Source organism: Mesoplodon bidens (genome assembly GCF_964165515.1).
Source record: "Mesoplodon bidens genome assembly, chromosome: 4".
NCBI lineage: Eukaryota > Metazoa > Chordata > Mammalia > Artiodactyla > Ziphiidae > Mesoplodon > Mesoplodon bidens.
The window spans coordinates 91,086,125-91,104,664 of record NC_138160.1 but is presented as its reverse complement, the minus strand read 5'-3'; the positions used below and the strand labels follow the sequence as shown (position 1 = coordinate 91,104,664).

The 18,540-nt window shown below is 44.4% G+C and overlaps 2 protein-coding genes across 2 annotated transcripts in view; one reads left to right on the top strand and one right to left on the bottom strand.

Annotated features, from left to right (window-relative positions):
* MAN2A1 (mannosidase alpha class 2A member 1) overlaps positions 1–10,600 on the bottom strand; it is a 160,248-nt gene extending 149,648 nt beyond the window's left edge. Inside the window, exon 1 of the mRNA XM_081230853.1 lies at positions 10,130–10,600. Coding sequence (XP_081086979.1) covers positions 10,130–10,264 — 135 coding nt within the window. The 5' untranslated portion in view covers positions 10,265–10,600. The remainder of the gene's footprint in view (positions 1–10,129) is intronic.
* LOC308616341 (uncharacterized protein) overlaps positions 10,394–18,540 on the top strand; it is a gene marked incomplete at its 5' end in the record, with an annotated part of 258,371 nt that continues 250,224 nt past the window's right edge. Inside the window, 2 exons of the mRNA XM_081232606.1 lie at positions 10,394–10,448; positions 10,499–11,822. Coding sequence (XP_081088732.1) covers positions 10,394–10,448; positions 10,499–11,283 — 840 coding nt within the window. The 3' untranslated portion in view covers positions 11,284–11,822. The remainder of the gene's footprint in view (positions 10,449–10,498; positions 11,823–18,540) is intronic.

The following is an 18,540-nucleotide window of genomic DNA, read 5'->3' as shown; positions in this document are numbered from 1 at the left end:
AAAGCATTTGATTTCGCTGGACTTCTGAAGGCAACTACCTGCAAAGGAAGCCAGTGCAGAAATCCATTTACATGTGAAAAATGCACACATGCATATATTTAAAAATGAAAAAAAAAACACTTAAAATTTGCACTCAATGAGACACATTACACTCATTTTGTTCAGAGGAAGTGCACTACATTTTAATGGTGACAGTAAAGTCTTTGAGGACACAAATGGGATGGTGGCCTGTGCCATAGGAATGATGAAAGTCACACATAATCATTAAGAAGCATGAAGAAGGATCAAAATTAGCAGGTATTAATTACTCTTGGATAACCAGAGTAGCACAGTGCCCCTGCACACACCCTGGTAGTCCGTTCTTTGCCTTCAAGCTGAGCAGTCGTCGGGGTCCCAGAGATGACTGCCAAGTTCCGGACTAGATCTACAGTTTTTGCAGAAGATACCTTTTGCAGAAGGACCTGGGCTCTCCTTCCACAGTACTAACCAACCCAAGCAGTCAGATTAGGCTCAGAATTCAGCCCATCTGTGAATTACAGCAAATCCAAGACACAATAAAGTCATGGTTTGCAATCTCAAGACTATGGATCAATTTTGCTTAGTTCATGCCCTAGAACCCTCTGTCCCAGATCGGTCCCAGAGTGAGAAATCTTCTGGTGATGGAAGGGAAACAAATTAAACATGTCAAGCATGCCCATGCTCTAGCACAGAAGTTCCCCAAGAACCCTTGGAAATCTATGAAACACATAGACAACACAAGTTTTAAACCACACTCTCAAAACACAAACTAAGTTTGAGTAATGCTTACCTAATAACCACTTTACAAGGATTTTGTTTGTTTTTAATTAACCCACCGCTCCTTCAACAGATGTAACCACACTATTTGCCTCCAATGTTAATAACAGAGAAATATAGTTTAAACCAAGGGTTGGCAAACTTTTTTTTTTTTGCGGTACGCGGGCCTCTCACTGTTGTGGCCTCTCCCGTTGCGGAGCACAGGCTCCAGACTCGCAGGCTCAGCGGCCATGGCTCAAGGGCCCAGCTGCTGCACAGCATGTGGGACCTTCCTGGACCGGGGCACGAACCCGTGTCCCCTGCATTGGCAGGCAGACTCTCAACCACTGCGCCACCAGGGAAGCCTGGGTTGGCAAACTTTTTCTGCAAAGGGTCAAACAGTAAATATTTTAGGCTTTGTGGGCTACGCTTTCTGTCGCAACCTCTCAACTCTGCCCTTGTAACACAAAAGCAGCCAGAGATGATTCAATTCACAGAGGAATGAGTGTAACCATGTCATGACATATTTAACCATTTTAAGATGTAAGAATCATTCTTAGCTTGTGGCCCTACATAAACAGGTGTCAGGCCAGATTGGGCTCACAGTTAGCTGACTTCAGCAAAGTTCAAGACCACAGGCCTTTGGACAAAAGGGAAGGAAGGAGAATATCTGCCTATAATTTCATTCTTTTCCTTCCCCTACCTCCACCCCCTTTCTTTAAAAAGGCTGTTTAGAACAAAATGAAATGAACAGGAAGGAAGTCTCCATCCACTTTATTTTCCAGTTTCCTTCCCTGCTTTTTCTAATCTCAAAAAGGAACACAAAATGCAGTAACCAGAATCATCAAAATTAGCAGAAATCAAACAAGTAATACACTGAAGAAAGTAAATATCTTGCCTGAGAAAGCTTTAGACAACTCAAATTATTTTTGCATATGCCTCCCATACTACCTTATTGCTAATCAATATATCTTATTTTCCTTTGCTAAAAGGCAAGGGGAATAAATCTAGACTACTGCTAAACTCTAACTAAGCTTGCGGAAAGTAAAACATGGTCTATTTACTATCACTTGACCAAATGCTTTTCTCAGAATAATAAGCATGTCCAATTTTTTTAAAATTAAGTTTCATTATAATAATCTTCCATTTTTAACTTCCATATGCACATAATCTACCCCTGTATTTTCTATAACATACTGCAATGTAGAATCCTAAAAATATTAAGTGAATTTGGGGCATCTAGTGAAAGGATACATTTCAGTCATCAAAAAAATGCTAGTTATCCTTGCGTATTAGAATTAAGCCTTTTGACTTAAATACAAGACATGACACCGTAAAACTCCTTGAAGAGAACATAGGCAAAACATTCTCTGACATAAATTGTACCAGTGTTTTCTTAGGTCAGTCTCCCAAAGCAATAGAAATAAAAGCAAAAATAAACAAATGGGACCTAATCAAATTTATAAATTTTTGCACAGCAAAGGAAACCATAAACAAAACAAAAAGACAACCTATGGACTGAGAGAAATTATTTGCAAACAATGTGACTGACAAGGGCTTAACTTCCAAAATATAAAAACAGCTCAAACGGGCTTCCCTGGTGGCGCAGTGGTTGAGAGTCCGCCTGCCGATGCAGGGGATACGGGTTCGTGCCCCGGTCTGGGAAAATCCCACATGCCGCGGAGCGGCTGGGCCCGTGAGCCATGGCCGCTGAGCCTGCGCGTCCGGAGCCTGTGCTCCGCAACGGGAGAGGCCACAACAGTGAGAGGCCCGCCTACCTCAAAAAAAAATAAAAATAAAAATAAATAAATAAATAAAATAAAAATAAAAAAAAAACAGCTCAAACAACTCAAAAAACAAACAACCCAGTCAAAAAATGGGCAGAAGACATAAACAGACATTTCTCCAAAGAAGACATACAGATGGTCAATAGGCACATGAAAAGATACTCGACATCTCTAATTATTAGAGAAATGCAAATCAAAACTACAATGAGATACCACCTCACACCAGTCAAAATGGCCGTCATTAAAAAGTCTACAAATAACAAATGCTGGAGAGGGTGTGGAGAAAAGGGAACCCTCCTCCTACGTTGTTCGTGAGAATGCAAATTGGTGCAGCCACTATGGAGAACAGTATGGACGTTCCTCAAAAAACTAAAAATAGAGTTGCCATATGATCCTGCAATCCCACTCCTGGGCATTTATCCAGACAAAACTATAATATAATTCAAAAAGATACATGCACCCCTATGCTCACAGCAGCACTATTTACAACAGCCAAGACAGGGAAACAAACTAAATGTCCCTCTAAAGATGAATGGACAAAGAGGATATGGCATATAAACACACACACACACACACACACACACACACACAATAGACTATTACCCAGAAATAAAAAAAGAATGAAATAATGCCATTTGCAGCTACATGGATAGACCTAGAGATTATCCTACTAAATAAGGTGAGTCACGAAGATAAAAACAAATACCATATGATAGCCTTACATGTGGAATCTAAAATATGACACAAATGAACTTATCTACAAAACAGAAACAGACTCACAAACATAGGGAACAGGCTTGTGGTTGCCAAGGGGGAGGGGGGAAGGGTTGGACTGGGAGTTTGGGACTAGCAGATGCAAACTATTATATATAGAATGGATAAACAACATGGTCCTATTATATAGCACAGGGAAGTATATTCAATATCCTATAATAAGCCATAATGGAAAAGCATATGTAAAAGAAGATATATATATATACACACACACACACACATACACATATATAACTGAATCACTCTGCTGTACACCAGAAACTAACACAACATTGTAACTCTACTATATTTCAATTAAAAAAGAAGAATTAAGCCTTTTGATCACTCCTTCCTAAAATGCAAAGTGCTAACAAAGTGCTATGGGTATAAAGAATAGGCCTTTGGCTAGACTGCAGCCAAAGTGGTTTTCAACAGGGTTGATTTTTTATTCCCCCGGGGGACATATACAGCAATGTGCGGAGACACTTTTGTTTGCTACCAGTTGGGGAAAGGTGTTTCTGGCATATACTGGGTAGAGATCGGGGATGCTGCTAAACATCCCATGATGCACAGGACAGCCCCCCACATCAAAGAATCCAGCCGCAAATGTCAGTAGCAAAGAGTTTGTGAGGCAGCCAAAGGTAGAGATGTACATGTTTAAACTAGCATTCTTCAAGGATGATCTCTTCTTTAGATATAACGTGTTAAATTTACAAATTTAACATGAAATATTTACTAGATGCCTACTATGCACTGGTCTGCATAGAAGTATTGCAATACAAATAGCATTACCTTAAATACACTGTCTCACAGAAAAGCTACATTGTAACCTCAAGAGACTGAGTGTACTCAAATCAAATCGTTTACTTCCTCCCTATCACAAGGCAAATTTAGCAATACTCAAGCACTAGGTCTCAACTCCATTTCAGAACAATCGACCTTCAAACTTGTTTGAACGTAAACACAGTTTCAATCTTAAAATTAGCAGCTTTGGTGTAACACCTATAACTGAAACAGAAACCCGTTTTAGCTAAAATGGTCTACACTTCCTCTCCTGATCAATTTACTAATCCCAACTGTGAAAAGAAGCAAAATTTGCTCTTTAGAGTTCCTCCTCCTCTCTTCCACATGTACTATAAAAGCTGATGCTACCAGGAACATGACCACCAGGACGGAAGGAGCCAAAAACGCAATGAGGCCTTTATAATCCAGCAACCAGAGATTATACCCCAGCTGTTGAATATCCTCCCATTTTCTTACAGATCTCCATGGAAGTGAGGGAACAACAAGGGAAAACTAAGACTGCTGGACTTAAAAAACTAAGAGTAAAAACAGGGAATCAGGGGCTTCCCTGGTGGCGCAGTGGTTGATAGTCCGCCTGCCAATGCAGGGGACACGGGTTCGTGCCCCGGTCCGGGAAGATCCCACATGCCGCGGAGCAGCTGGGCCCATGAGCCACGGCCGCTGGGCCTGCGCTCCGCAATGCGAGAGGCCACAACAGTGAGAGGCCCACGTACTGCAAAACAAACAAACAAACAAAACAAACAAACAAACAAACAGGGAATCAGAAGCAGCTACTGAACTACTCTTTCTAGGGCAATCTCAACACTTAGTCCAGTCTGTCAAAAAAGGCCAAAGTTTTAACAGCTATCACCAAAAGCAATGGCTGACTCAAAATAAAAAACGACAAATAAAAATGGTAATTTAGTCAATGTTTTGCCCACAGCCCAGATATCCTTTAATGCTAATTAATGAGTCACAGAGAAAACCCCCTTCAGATAAACAGGATTGCAACATCTCCCAAGCAAAAGTATTTGTTTAGGTCCTGACAGCAGTGCTGATCTGGGACTAACACATTCAATTCAATTTAAAAAACAATAAACTTAAGCCTTCAGACCAGATGCAGTCATGACTGTCTGTCCTAGTTCGTGTATAGGAAGACTCTTGAGTCTTAGAGAAGCATGCTGGCAGGAGGAGTCCTGAAGGACTGCTGGACTCTACTCTGGAGGGGGTGGAGGAAACCAGCCCTTTTCAGGGGCTTTCATGTTCTTGCACTCATTTCTCCTAAATCCCTGGTTGTCACCATGGTCAAGGTCAATGTTCCGTCACTTCCCCAAAGTCACAGCTCTCAAACAATGTACCCCAAGGAAAGAAACAAGCTCCCTTCTACACACCTGTACAAACCCCAACAAGAGCTATTGTTTATAAATAGAGTGCACTGGAGTGTGGAGAAGCAGGAAAAATCGTATTTTTCTATTTATTATTCTTAAGGTTCACAAATTTCTAAAAGCAAGAAAAAACAACTGGGGGACTGAGGTCAACGTTAATTAAACATATACTGTGTTGAACTCTTAAGAAAGTACTAGAGATGTAAAGTGTTTAAGCATGTTTTTATATGTGTATTATATTTTCACAGTAAAAGTTAAAAAAAAAAAAAAAAGACATAAAAGTCCCCACCTACCAACGTCTTTCAATCAAATACTTAAAGACATTCACACTTTCTCACTTGATAAATGTTTTCTGGGCACCAAGATAAAAACTGAACTTCACTTTCACATTCTCCATCAGTCACGATCTCTGAACTTTCAAGGGTTAATATGAATCGCTATGACCATATGCTATATAAAGATCGATCATTTGTTATACAAAACCTGAGTCATTAATTCTGCAGATCCAAACATAAGACATTAATAAGCCATCCTCTTATACACAATGTAGATAGTAAGCAACTTGTGAAATCGCTTGTAGGAAGTGATGAAGAATTTCAGGAAGACCTTAACAATGTTTCTCCTTTCCAACTGCTCGAATTCTTACATTACCTCAAAGCATCTTCAGGGCATTAGGCCCTGGCCAGCCTCTCATTCCCAGTGGAATTTTTATTAATTTTTCTAGCTGAGATTTATTAACCCTAAAATACACACAAGCTAAAACAGACAAAGCCACCTGTTGCCTCAAGGCCTCAAAGGAATTCCTCCCAGAAGCACAGGGGAAAGCCTTCCAAGGACTATCTCAGAGGCAGGCAGCTGCTCCAGGGTGGGAGAACCTGGAGCACCCAGAGTTGGGCCCACTTCCACCCCGGAGTCTGGCCCAGTGGTGGAAAACACACACTTGGGGGAGGAGGCAAAAAGAAAGAAAGCCAGAATAACAGCAAATAGACTGCTCTCAACTGAAGACGGTTTTAAAACATATCTTGTTTACATGGTGGACCATGTAAGGTTCCATGTTAACTGGAAGGAACTAAAATGGACAATTCAGAGGAAATCAATCCCTTGCTAGAGAAATCATTCTACTAGACACCAAAAATGATTTATAGTGACTGACTAGCTTGGCTCTATTAAAACTAAGGAATTTAATACCCAAACTCATCAAAGAAATATAATTTAGTGCAACCTAGCTTTGCTATGCTTGGTGTTCTCATCATAAGATTTACATAGGAGTTAGGAGTAGTGAAAAAATAAAAATCAACTCAAGTGCTAGGATGCTATGCTGCATAACGGTTTTCATTATAATGTTTAGCTCTCAAGTGAGCTAGAAGACATTTTGGGAGAGATATAAATCTCAATCATTAAATGTTTCATAAAGAGGAGCACATTCGGTGGTCTGGAACTAAACCTGCAATATCTCTCAGGTATGCCTCTACCCTATGACCCAGCAATTGTACTCCTGGGCATTTTTCAGACAAATGAGGGCTTATGTGAATGTTTATAATGTTCATAGCAGTTTTATTTGAAATAAACTGCCCCGCCCCAAGCTGGAAACTACCCAGACGTCCTTCAATAGGTGAATGGTTAAACAAACTGTGCTCTATCTATGGAATACTACTCAGCATAATAAGGAACAAAAGAAAAATGAAAAGATAATAACAGCAGCAAAAAATAATAAGGAACAAACATGTAACAACCTGGATGCCTCTCCAGAGATTTAGACTGAGTGAAAAAAGCCAATCCCCAAAGGTTGCACACTACATGATTTCACTTGTCATTCTTGAAATGACAAAATTATAGAAATTGAGAACAGGTGAGTAATTGCCAGGGGCTAGAAGAGAACAGGGACAGGAGGAAAATGGTTGTGGCTATAAAAGGGCAATGTAAGGGGTCCTTGTGGTGATGGAAATATTCTGTATATTGACTGTATCAAGATATAAATATCCAGGGTGTGATACTGTATTACAGTTTTGCAAGATGGTACCACTGGGGGAAACTGGTAAAGGATACATGTGATCTCTGTATTATTACTTATACATGCATGTGAATCTACATTATCTCAAAATCAAACACTTAATTTTTTAAAAAAGGCATAAAAAAGGAAAAGAAGCACATTCATTAGGGCTTCATAATAAAAACTCCTTAAAAAAAAAAGTCATAAGCTAAGGAGCTGCAGAGTATAATGCTCTATTTTCCACAAGCAAGTTGGGGGACTAAACAGTAGGCAAAGGATTACTAAAGGGGGCAGTACAGCATAGTGGCTGAGAGCTCAGACTCCAAAGGCTGCCTGTTGAAATCTCAGCTTTTAGCTGTGTGACTTTGGGCAAGTTACTCTCTCTGTGCCTAAGTTTCCTCACCTACTGGGTGGTGATTGTGTGAATGCAGTTTACCATGTAAGACTAAGACACACAGGCTGATATCAGACATACAAGAGTTAGGCTTATTCAGCATTTATCCAGTCCACCTGCGTGGGGATTCAGTGGCTCTCCAAAACTAAATCAGCAAAGGTGCCTTTTGCACTGAAAAGCCAGTACTGAAAATCTGAGAAAGGCGAACTTAAGTATAAAAAGTTCCACCTTCCAAACCCTCTCCCCTTGCACACAAAACAGAATACACACAGGGCCTTCTCTTCCAGCAGCCACTGTCACTTTCCATTAAATGCTTTATGTTGTAAGCAGAACTTCAGCCCCTTGACAAGGACTAGGGCTGGATATTAAAATATTGGAATTAACTTCGCCTAAGACGTCCCAGTAACCAAATGACTCACTCACTTCTTTAGAAACAGTGAAATGTCAAGGTTGCCAGAGAACCCCAACCCCAGATGTGTGCATAAATCATTGCGAAGTGTTCATCAAGCCAAAGCCAAAGGACATTACTCAAGATTACACTTTAAGTAAAATCTATCAGTTTTTATGGTTTTTCCTGTAATGGAGGAAATTCGAAAAAATAGGATTACTGGGGGAAAAATCACGGTAAGTTAAGCCCCAAAATTGTACAACATATTTTAAAAAGGCTTAGAACTCCTCCTTTTGCTCTGGCTTCAGAGGGTTTACCCTTCCTCCCTCCCACCCCTTTTTTTTTTTTTTTTGCGGTACGCGGGCCTCTCACTGTTGTGGCCTCTCCCGTTGCGGGGCACAGGCTCCGGATGCGCAGGCTCAGCGGCCATGGCTCACGGGCCCAGCCGCTCCGTGGCATATGGGATCCTCCCAGACCGGGGCACGAACCCGTATCCCCTGTATCGGCAGGCGGACTCTCAACCACTGCGCCACCAGGGAGGCCCCCACCCCTTTTTTTAACTGTTTTATCCAATCTCATCAACAAGCACTGGACAAACTCTAAACTATCCCATAGTGCTTATCTCACTATATTTTCTCTATAATACTACCTAAAAGCAAAAGCTTTTAAATTTTTTGATACATCTATTTACAACCAGATTTTTAATACCTCTCGTCTGCAAAGCATTTTGAATGCTCTGTATTGATGACACCATCCACAAAGGGGTCTTTTTTTCACTTTCATAATAATTCAGGTAAAATTAGTAGTCTAATTTCATTAAACTCAAGCCTTTTGTCCTAGCGTTTCACAAGAACAAAAGGCAAGAATATTCTTTGGTCATTTACACTGTCACACAAAAGAAAAACAAACAAACAAAAAAAAAACACCAAATTGTTCACGTTCTACGTTTCTCTACCCTTGAGTGAAGTAGTTGATAAATCAGCTTGTCAGGGTTTTGAGTTCTTCGGTTCATTCATTACAGGGGATACTACCCAATACCCAGTTTTACTAAAATTTCTGGATCGTACAGGTCATTGGCAAATAACTTAAAACAAATCGCACACGCGGTATATCCTCCCAAATAGAACCGATTGTCTCCGTTTGCTTATTTTTAGTAACTTGAGATAAAAGACTTAAGACGGGTCGTTTTCCCAACTCGTTTGACAATTTGACCGCTGGCTCGGGACTGAGCGCCCCATAGCTACAGGCTGGAGTATAACAAGCGCTTCCCCACTAGGCTCCCTCATCTGCTCCAAACAAACCCCATGTAATAGCTGAAGAATGACGACACTAAAATCAACCCCACAGATTCATACCTTAGAGGTCTGCAACACGGAATAAACTTTTTTCCCTCAAGCGACAGTGCAGTTAAAATAAATAAATAAATGTAACACCCAGATGGGGTTTGTTTGATCCATTCCCGCGACTGGGTGAGCGCAGGGGGTCAGTGCAGCTTAACCCTGTGTGGGCCTAGGGGCTCACCAACAGCTGTCAGGGGGCGCTGCGCCGGCGAGGGAGCGCCTCCCGCCGCGCCGGTTCACTGGCCAGCAGGTGACCACCCCAACAGGCCCGGGTGCGAAGTGCGGGAACACGGTCACTTCCCCTGAGCGCGATCCGGCCACCGCACGCCGCCTGGTACTTTGTTAACTCCGCGCGCCCGGGATGAGGTGGCTGCGGAGCCCAGGCTGGAGGAGGATCCAAGCCTCCTCCAGTTTGGCCTCGCCCTGCCGGAGCGCGGAGCCTCGGCGGGAGGGAGAGGTAGCGGAGCAGTGGGGAACTACGGGCCCCCACCCCTACCCTCTCGGAGCCCCGTGTCCCCACTTCCTCGGTCCTTACCTGGGGAAAGGAGCCCTCGCGGCGCGGGCTCTTGGGGTAGTCTAAGTGACCCCGGTCCAGCATCAGGTAGAGCGAAAAGATCACCACACAAAAGATAGCGCTGCCAAACACGGTGAACTGGCGGCTTAACTTCATTTTTCCTCGATAGACTCGGGGCCAGGGCACTGTCCTCACCCGGAGGAAGAGGCGGACTGTGGACTCCTGGAAGCGGCCGCCGGAGGCTCCCTGCTCCCGTGCTTGTGCTCTCCGCGCTCTCCGCTGCGGATGCGGGTCCGGGCGGCGCTCCGCACCTTATCTCCGGCGCCACCACGCGCCCTTGGCCTTCGCCCTGGCCCACCGCCCTCCCTGGGGCCGGGCGTCCCTCCTGAGGCGGGACTCGCCTGCAGCCCGGAAGGGGCCCGCTCAAACTAGGTCCCGAGTTCAGCGCCGGCACCCGGCAGGGCGCGCGGGGCAGGCGGAGGAAAGGTCGCTGTCTGGACTTCCTGCCACCGTCGCCCCGACCAAGTCGGCAGGAAAAGTTTTCTCGACCAGGGCAGGCGTGTCCTCTTCACCCAGGATGTGCGGGCTCGGCGGCTCTAGGGTCGGCAGCGCGGAACTGGGTCCGAGGAGCCGTGGGGAAAGAAATCAGGGTGGGAGGAGCCGGGCCCCACAACTTAGCGCCGGGACAGTCGGGCCCGCCCCCGTGGCACCGCCCCCGCCTCCCCCGACTGAGCCCCTTCCTGTTGCTGCCGCCGCCGCCGCTGAGGCCGGGCCGGGGTGCACCCCGGGCGCGGGGACGCACGGGTCCGGCAGGAGTTTCCTCCGAGCGCGCGTCCGTCCGCCGGCGCCTTCCGCTCCCCACCGCCCTTTTCGCTCAGCTTTCGGACCCGGGCTGCGCTCGGAGGGCGCAGGGGGCGGGCGGCGGCGGCGCGCGGAGGAGGAAAAGGAGAGCAAGGAGAGGACCTTCCCCGGAGAGAAGCGCGCTCCAGCTGCAGCCGCGAGTCCCCTCCCTCCCGCCCGCCCGCCCGGCAAATGCGGAGATGGCGGCGGCAGCTGCGAAAGGAAACGCCGGTTCTCCAGCGCCACTCGGCGCTCCTGCACCGCACGCCACGAGCAGGAGACAGCAGCGGTGCAGTGGCCGCTGGGTCAATAGGCGCCGGCAGCCCGGGAGCTGAGCAGGCGACGGGCCCCGCCTCCTCCCGACGCTCCGGGATGAGGGGGCGGGCTCCCAGGCGCCCAATCACAACGCGCCGCTCGCAGGGCCCGCCCCGCGTCGGCCTCCCGGAGCCCCCCGCGGTCGGAAGACCTCAGACTGCTTTTGTGACCTGGGAGGCAGTATTGCTCAAGTTGAGGCCCTGAGAGACCCTGGGGCGCCAGCAGCCCAGTTCTGCTGCGCTTTCTCCCCACTTCCTTTTCACTGCCCAGGTTTCCTGTCCTTGAGGTCCCAGGCCTGGGGTGCCTTGGACGGAAACTCGGTGAGGAGAAGGGGACTGCGAATTCTGTTCAGACTCATCTTTTCCTCTGCGGCTTTTGGTGACGTCTGGAGAAACCTGAGGGAAAGGAGCCTGCCGAAGGACTCTCCAGACAGGTGTAGACGTCTGGCTACAAAAATCTGTGAGGGGAGCCTGCTTGTCCCGGTTATTGATTTATTGCCTCTCAACTCCAAATTCACCCTTTTTGACTGCACTGTGAAAATGGATCTGGGCCTTTTAAAGTAAGTTTTCCTTTGCCAACAGGGGCTGAAGCTTTGTCCGTAGAGGATGCTGAAGAGACATTACAGGAAGAAAAGTATTTTACTACCTGGTTTTGGTGCATTGGTAGGCAGGCTCTTGCAGCATACCTGGCTTTCTCCAGGGCCGAGCTCCTATGCTGCTCAGGGGCCAGCGGTTTCTTCCCACGTCGCCAACTCTAGTGATTTCGTAGTAGGCGGGCTAAAGATAGACACTACCTTGTGAATAGCTTTCTGGGCACCCTGGAGGCAAGGTCTGTAGCCAGTTCCAGAGGGCCGATTTTTCACAAGGTGTGGCACCACAGTGATTTCTCTGCCATTCAGTGAGCCAGGCTGTGCCCTCTCCAGTAATTTTTGGATCTTAGCCCTGGGAAGGGCTGGGGGAGCTCTTCTTTGAGAACTCTATCTCCTAGTCCAAGGGTTAGTTATAAGGTTAGCTCCTTAAAGCTGCTCTTTCTATATTCTCTAGGGTTCTCTTACTAGTGAATCTCTCGTTACTCCAAAACCCTGTTATAGTTAATAATTCTTTTTATTAAACTTTATCTGTAGTCCCAAGAGATAGACCTGCAAAGATAGGATTAGGAGTTTGGTTTGATTGGGCCTTTGGGCTTGAGCTCAGTGCTGAGTTCCTTGCCAAAGTGAATTAAGATGCTAATAATTCATAGTACACAGGGCATCCCAGTTAACCAGTCATCTGTGGCTGATTGTGGTGAACTACCAAGTTCCTTGGAGCCCCAGGTGGCAGCTACACTGGAGTGTTATGGCTGTAAGGTAACTATAAGGACTGTGGTGTGAGATGTATTCTTTTGAGTTCCTTTGAATGCTTTTTTTTTTTTAAGTTTTTACAGTTTTATTGAGAAATAATTGACATACACCACTGAATAAGTTTAAGGTATACAGCATGATGGTTTGCTTTACATATATTATAAAATGATTACCACAATAAGTTTAGTTCTCATCCATCACCTCATATAGATATAATAAAAAGAAAAAAAGTTTTTTCTTACAATGATCACTTTTAGGACCTGCTCTCTTAACAATTTTCCTGTATATTATACAGCAGTATAAACTATCATCATCATGTTGTACATCACATCCCTAGTACTTTTTTTTTTGAATTGTAGTTTATTTTTTTATACAGCAGGTTCTTATTAGTTATCTATTTTATACATGTTAGTGTATATATGTCAATCCCAATCTCCCAATTCATCCCACCACCACCACCCCCATCCCCACCTTGAATGCTTAAAAAGAGAAATGACAAGCACAGTTCCAAGTTATGGTATGAGAACCAGAGAGACACACTCCATACAATTCTAAAGGAAGCTCTTATTGATTGTAGCAACAAAATGATATTGCTGAAAATCAAAACACAAAATTTTAATTTTCACGTTACTGAATTACAACTTCTGTTGAATTCATGGATGTGCAAGTTTCTCATGTAAAAGTTAGGGTGCTGTAAATAATAGGATCCCAAAACTTGGAGTGGGTTAGACCCAGATGAAACTGACAGTCTTGAACCCCCAAGTCACTCTGAGCCTCTCTTACTAGTGGAAGTAGGTCGCCCTCCAGTTTCTGAAGAGGTAGGCTTCCTCTGCTTGAAAACTCACCTGGGGCAGATGCCTTGAGAGGAAATTCACATTATCCTCAAAACCCACAGTAATCACCCTCTACTACAGTGTACTCACAACTAGGATCAAATTTCAGCATGCTCCTGGGGTATAGGTGCACACTATGATGGAGGAAGTAGTAACTTACACACCAAAGTAACTACAAGACTTTGATAATATATAGGCAGAAACCTGGAGAATGTGTGGGAGTGGATTCTGAGGGTGTTAGACCATGGCGGATGGAGTGTAATACTATACTGAGCCAAATTTATTGTTATGGTGTTTATTATATGTGTTAGCTCATGCAGCTAGAGGTGGGTCTAGCTCATGCAGCTAGAGCTTACTTGGTTGGCTGATGGAAACTTGGACTCATCAGTTGCCTAGAGTTTGTGAGGTTGAAATGCCAGAGCTTCCCTGACATGATGTGGAACAGGGAATCCAAAAGTTTATGGAAATGTTACACTGGACTTATAATATGTAATCTGCATGCACATCCCTCAGCTGTGTTCCGTGCAAAGACCCAGAAGATGCTCCTTCAATGAAGAATTGAGAAATACATTAGTGAGAGGAAGACATGCATCTTTGAAAATCTCTGTGGATGTTTCCCTCTGTAGGCCATGTATGACTATAGAGGATGCCACTATTGAGGTGCACTCATTGATAACAATGGTGATGACAGGATCCCAAAATAGCACAGACCACCAAAGGTAATGTGGGTACATCTGCCTTATGAAAGGGCAACAGGTGTGTACAGGCAATCAGAGTGCCTTGGCCCACAGAGATGCCCTAGGAAAAAAATAGATAGGCAACCTAATAGAGTACTACTTGATATTTATTAACAAGAAAAGCTCTAAATCAGGTAGCCAGTATCTGAGCTGAGTCACCACAGTGGACTCTCACTCAGTTTTTAGACCTATATCAATTCACAGACCCAGAACGCCTTGGTTGAAGGAGAGTCTGTGTACTCTTTAGGAATTACCTTGCACCACTGCCACAGTACACGTTGTAAATGTTCCCACAACCTTGTCCCCCAAAAATGTGTGGCTATATACTAGAGTGGCAGTACATTGGAGAAAAGGATATATGGAGATCTTTTGAGGTTTTCTAGACATCAGATCTGAACTGATGCTAATTCCTAGGGACTCAAAACACCACTGTGACGCTTCAACCAAAGCTGGAGTTTATCTTGGTCAGTAGATAGATGAAGTCTTAGCTCATATCCAGCTCACAGTTGGTTGGTAGGTCACTTGATCCACACACCAACTGTGTGATTATTTTCTCAGTTCTAGAACTGATCATATCCCCATTTTGGCTTATCCATAGGATGAAGTCCATTATAGTAGGAAGAGCTAAGTGGATGCGCCTAGAAATCTCACTCTCTTCCAAAATAGTAAAGCAATTAATGTTGTTACTGGGTCCAAGCTCATGCTGCTCGCCGCATGACAGGCCAATGAATCAAGAGACGGTATGTTGGGACAAGGAATAGTGACTTTACTCAGAAAGCCAGCAGACCAAGAAGATGGTGGACTGGTGTCCCAGTGAACTATCTTGCCTGGGTTTGGATGCTAGTTTCTTTTATAGAGCAAAGAGGAGGAGGTGAGGAGGTAAAGTAAAAAAAGCTGATAAGTTTTTGCAAATATTTCTGGGTTTCAGCAGACTCTGGAGGGGATGTGTTAATTTCTTCTTTGCTGCAGGCATTTACAGGTGAGCCTGGTCAGGATGTTTCCTGTGAGCTAAACAAAGGTATTTAAGCTTAAGTTCTGGCATGGGAGTCTGGGTTCCCAGAGATGGGCCCTTATGCATACTTTAAGCTGTAGGCAACATCCCTTACGTAATTAACTTGTAGCAAAAACAGTAGAATACAAATGTTAAAGTAAAAGAAACAGATCAAATGTGGAGTCACATTTGTTCTTCCCTGTTACAATGTCATCATAAAAGACTTGAAAAAAAGCAGGGGTGGTGATACCCATCACATTCTCATTTAACTCACCAGTTTGGCCAGTGCAGAAGTGGATCTTGAAAAATGACTGTGGACTATTATAAACTTAACCAGGCGGTAATTCTAATCGTGGCCACTGTCCCCCGGTGCAGTGTTTTTACTAAAACAAATCAACACAGCACCTGGCACTTGGTATAAAGCTATTGACATGGATAATGCTGTCTTCTCTATACTTACTCATAAAAACCACCAGAAGCAGCTGGGTTTTACCTAACAGGGCCAACAGTATGTTACTGCGTCCTGGCTCGAACTGCTTACCGCTCAACAGGCCAATAAATCAAGAGACAAGTTATTGGAGCAAGGAATAGCAACTTTATTTGGAAAGCCTGCAGACTGAGAAGATGGTAGACTGGTGTCCCAAAGAACCATCTTTCTCATTAGAATTCAGGCTTCTTTTATACTAAAAGGGGAGGGGGGGGTGTGGTTAGTTGTTGCAAACTTCTTGGTGTCAGAATCCTTTGTTCTTACAACTGTCCAGGTAGGTCAGGTCACAATGTTCCTGTAAACCCCAAACAAGAAATGTTATTCGGGCCTCCCTGGTGGCGCAGTGGTTGAGAGTCCGCCTGCCGATGCAGGGGATACGGGTTCGTGCCCCGGTCTGGGAGGATCCCATATGCCGCGGAGTGGCTGGGCCCGTGAGCCATGGCCGCTGGGCCTGCGCATCCGGAGCCTGTGCTCCGCAACGGGAGAGGCCACAACAGTGAGAGGCCCGCATACCGCAAAAAAAAAAAAAAAAAAAGAAATGTTATTCTCTGTTTTGCAACTTTTTATCTCTATGTGAATGGAAAAGTGTTATACCCTTAAAGATCAGAGCCTTGAGAATGGGCTATCCTGTATATTTCAGGCTGTAGGCAACATTCTTAACTTGTAGCAAAAGCAATAGAATACAAAGATTAAAGTAAAAGAAACAGGTTAAATGTGGAGTCATATTTGTTCTTCCCTATTACAAGTATACCTCCACAGTATTGCCTCAGGGACACATCAATTCTCCTCAATATAGCCTACAGAAATATTGATCATCTTGACATTCCACAAAACACCACACAGGTTCGTTTTGGTTGTTTATAATGACAACAGTATGCTGATTGAATATGATAAACAGGAAACAGCAAGTATTTTATACACCTTAATAAGATTTGTTTGAACTAGAGGGCATCAGATAATAATCAGGAGTGTGACATGACAACTCTGAAGTGGTCCTAGCAAGGCCCACACCTCAGGGGTGGGATAAGTTCTAGGATGGTACAAGCTATACAAGGAAAAAGCCGCTATGAGAGAAATCCAAGCAAATGGTGCTGGTTAGAAATTATAGGATTGGAAAAAATAGTGAAGTGAGTGCTGCAGACACCAGTCTACCAATCATGTGGCTAGGAAGGAAAGCAACAGTACAACTAGCTGGTGGAAAAGGAACACCCTACACCCCAGGAAGTCGAGTCAGGGGAAGACTCATTAACCTGTCTTGGCTCTTACCTGTAGGACACCTGGCCTGGTATCTCAGGATGCTTTGGTAGCTGAATACCCATTCTTAACTTAGATCCTAGATCCTTAGATCTTAGGACATAGATCCTTAGTCCTTAGATCTTAAACTCAGGACTGTTGACCTTTCAGATGGATGACTTCCACCCACGATGACAGAACAAGATTAATTTTCTGGACGTTACTATGGTTCCACCTAGCCTGAGATTATTCAGTCCCATGTGTTCTCTATTTACCAGCTTTAAAAAAAAAATTCTCTTCTATGCTTTCCCCAGACCATTGCTCATGCTCTGAATTTGACTGATTGCTGTATCTATCACTCCCTCCTGACCCTACTGCCAAATACTTAACAGATGTTCCTTTGGACACTGAAAAGTCAAACCTTGACCCCCATGTCAGCAAAATGCTGTTGCTGAAGTCACTATAAACCTATTAGCAGAATCTAGTTTACCTGGAGCAGTTCTTGCTGTAAAGGCTAGGCTGATTGGCTGTGACAGCCAGATTGTTCTCCTCAAAAGCACTGCAGGCTGCTTTGCAGGAATAATTTAGGTTTAACCAAGGGGTTTGTCCATCACAAGGAACACAAAGTTGACTCGCTGCAATAAATGATACTAAACACTCCTAATACAGTTTATGCCCCCAGTAGGGTACTACCTCTAATGTGGGCATCAGGCCTATATTTGCCTAACAAAAACCAGTCTGAACTCTCTAATGTAAGTGGTTATAGACAATCACATTTCTCTGGACCTCCTGCTGGCCAATGAAGGTAAAATATATTCAAATGCCAGCACCTGTTGCTGCACTGATATTAATAAATCAGGACAGGTGGAGCGATATATCTCCTACCTTAGAGAGAAAGCTGTGTGGCTCTCTAAGTTCTGTGGTACCTGAGATGTACTTAGCTGGCTTGGCTCTGGTTGGGAGCCTGTTTGCAATTTAGCCTTCAAATGGGTCTGATCATCCTGCTAGGAGTCAGAGTCATGGTCACTCTCATCTGAGGTAGCCTAAGACGAATAGAAGCTGTTTGGTTCAAGCCCTTGGAGTTAATCAGTAGAGTTAATTAGGCAATCTAATGGGTGGCCTGAATTCCTGAAAATAATTCTTTCTTGGATACATGAAAGGTCAGGGATGGAGTTACTGAGAGACAGCTCTGCTACCACATGGCTTTACATGGCTTTATGTAGGCCAGTCAGGCAAGTCTGACCAGAGTCCTCCTGGAATACCCTGCAATTCCTTCTCGACCAGGCGGAGATAAGCTTCTTGTGCGGAGCTGCCGTAAAACCATTTCTCATCCATCTCCCTCATTTCAGCTGAGCCTAGGACTTTCCATCTAACTCCATCTTCCTTCAAATACAGCTGCAAGCTTCTGTGTAAGTCTAGAAACTGCCTGGCTATAGTTGAGATGGCTTCTCAGTAGTAGATCAATCATCACTCCTGTCTCTGTCACTGGGTCCCTCCAGTTCAGTGTCCTTCAGTGGGACTAGAGATGTGGGGAGGTGACACCATCCTGGTATTGTTTTTGCTGTGCAAGTAATAAATTGTCTAAATCCAGTTGAGCCTGTGGTCACCTTAATATTAGGCTGAATCTCTCAAAGTGTGGCAAACCAACCTAGAAGCT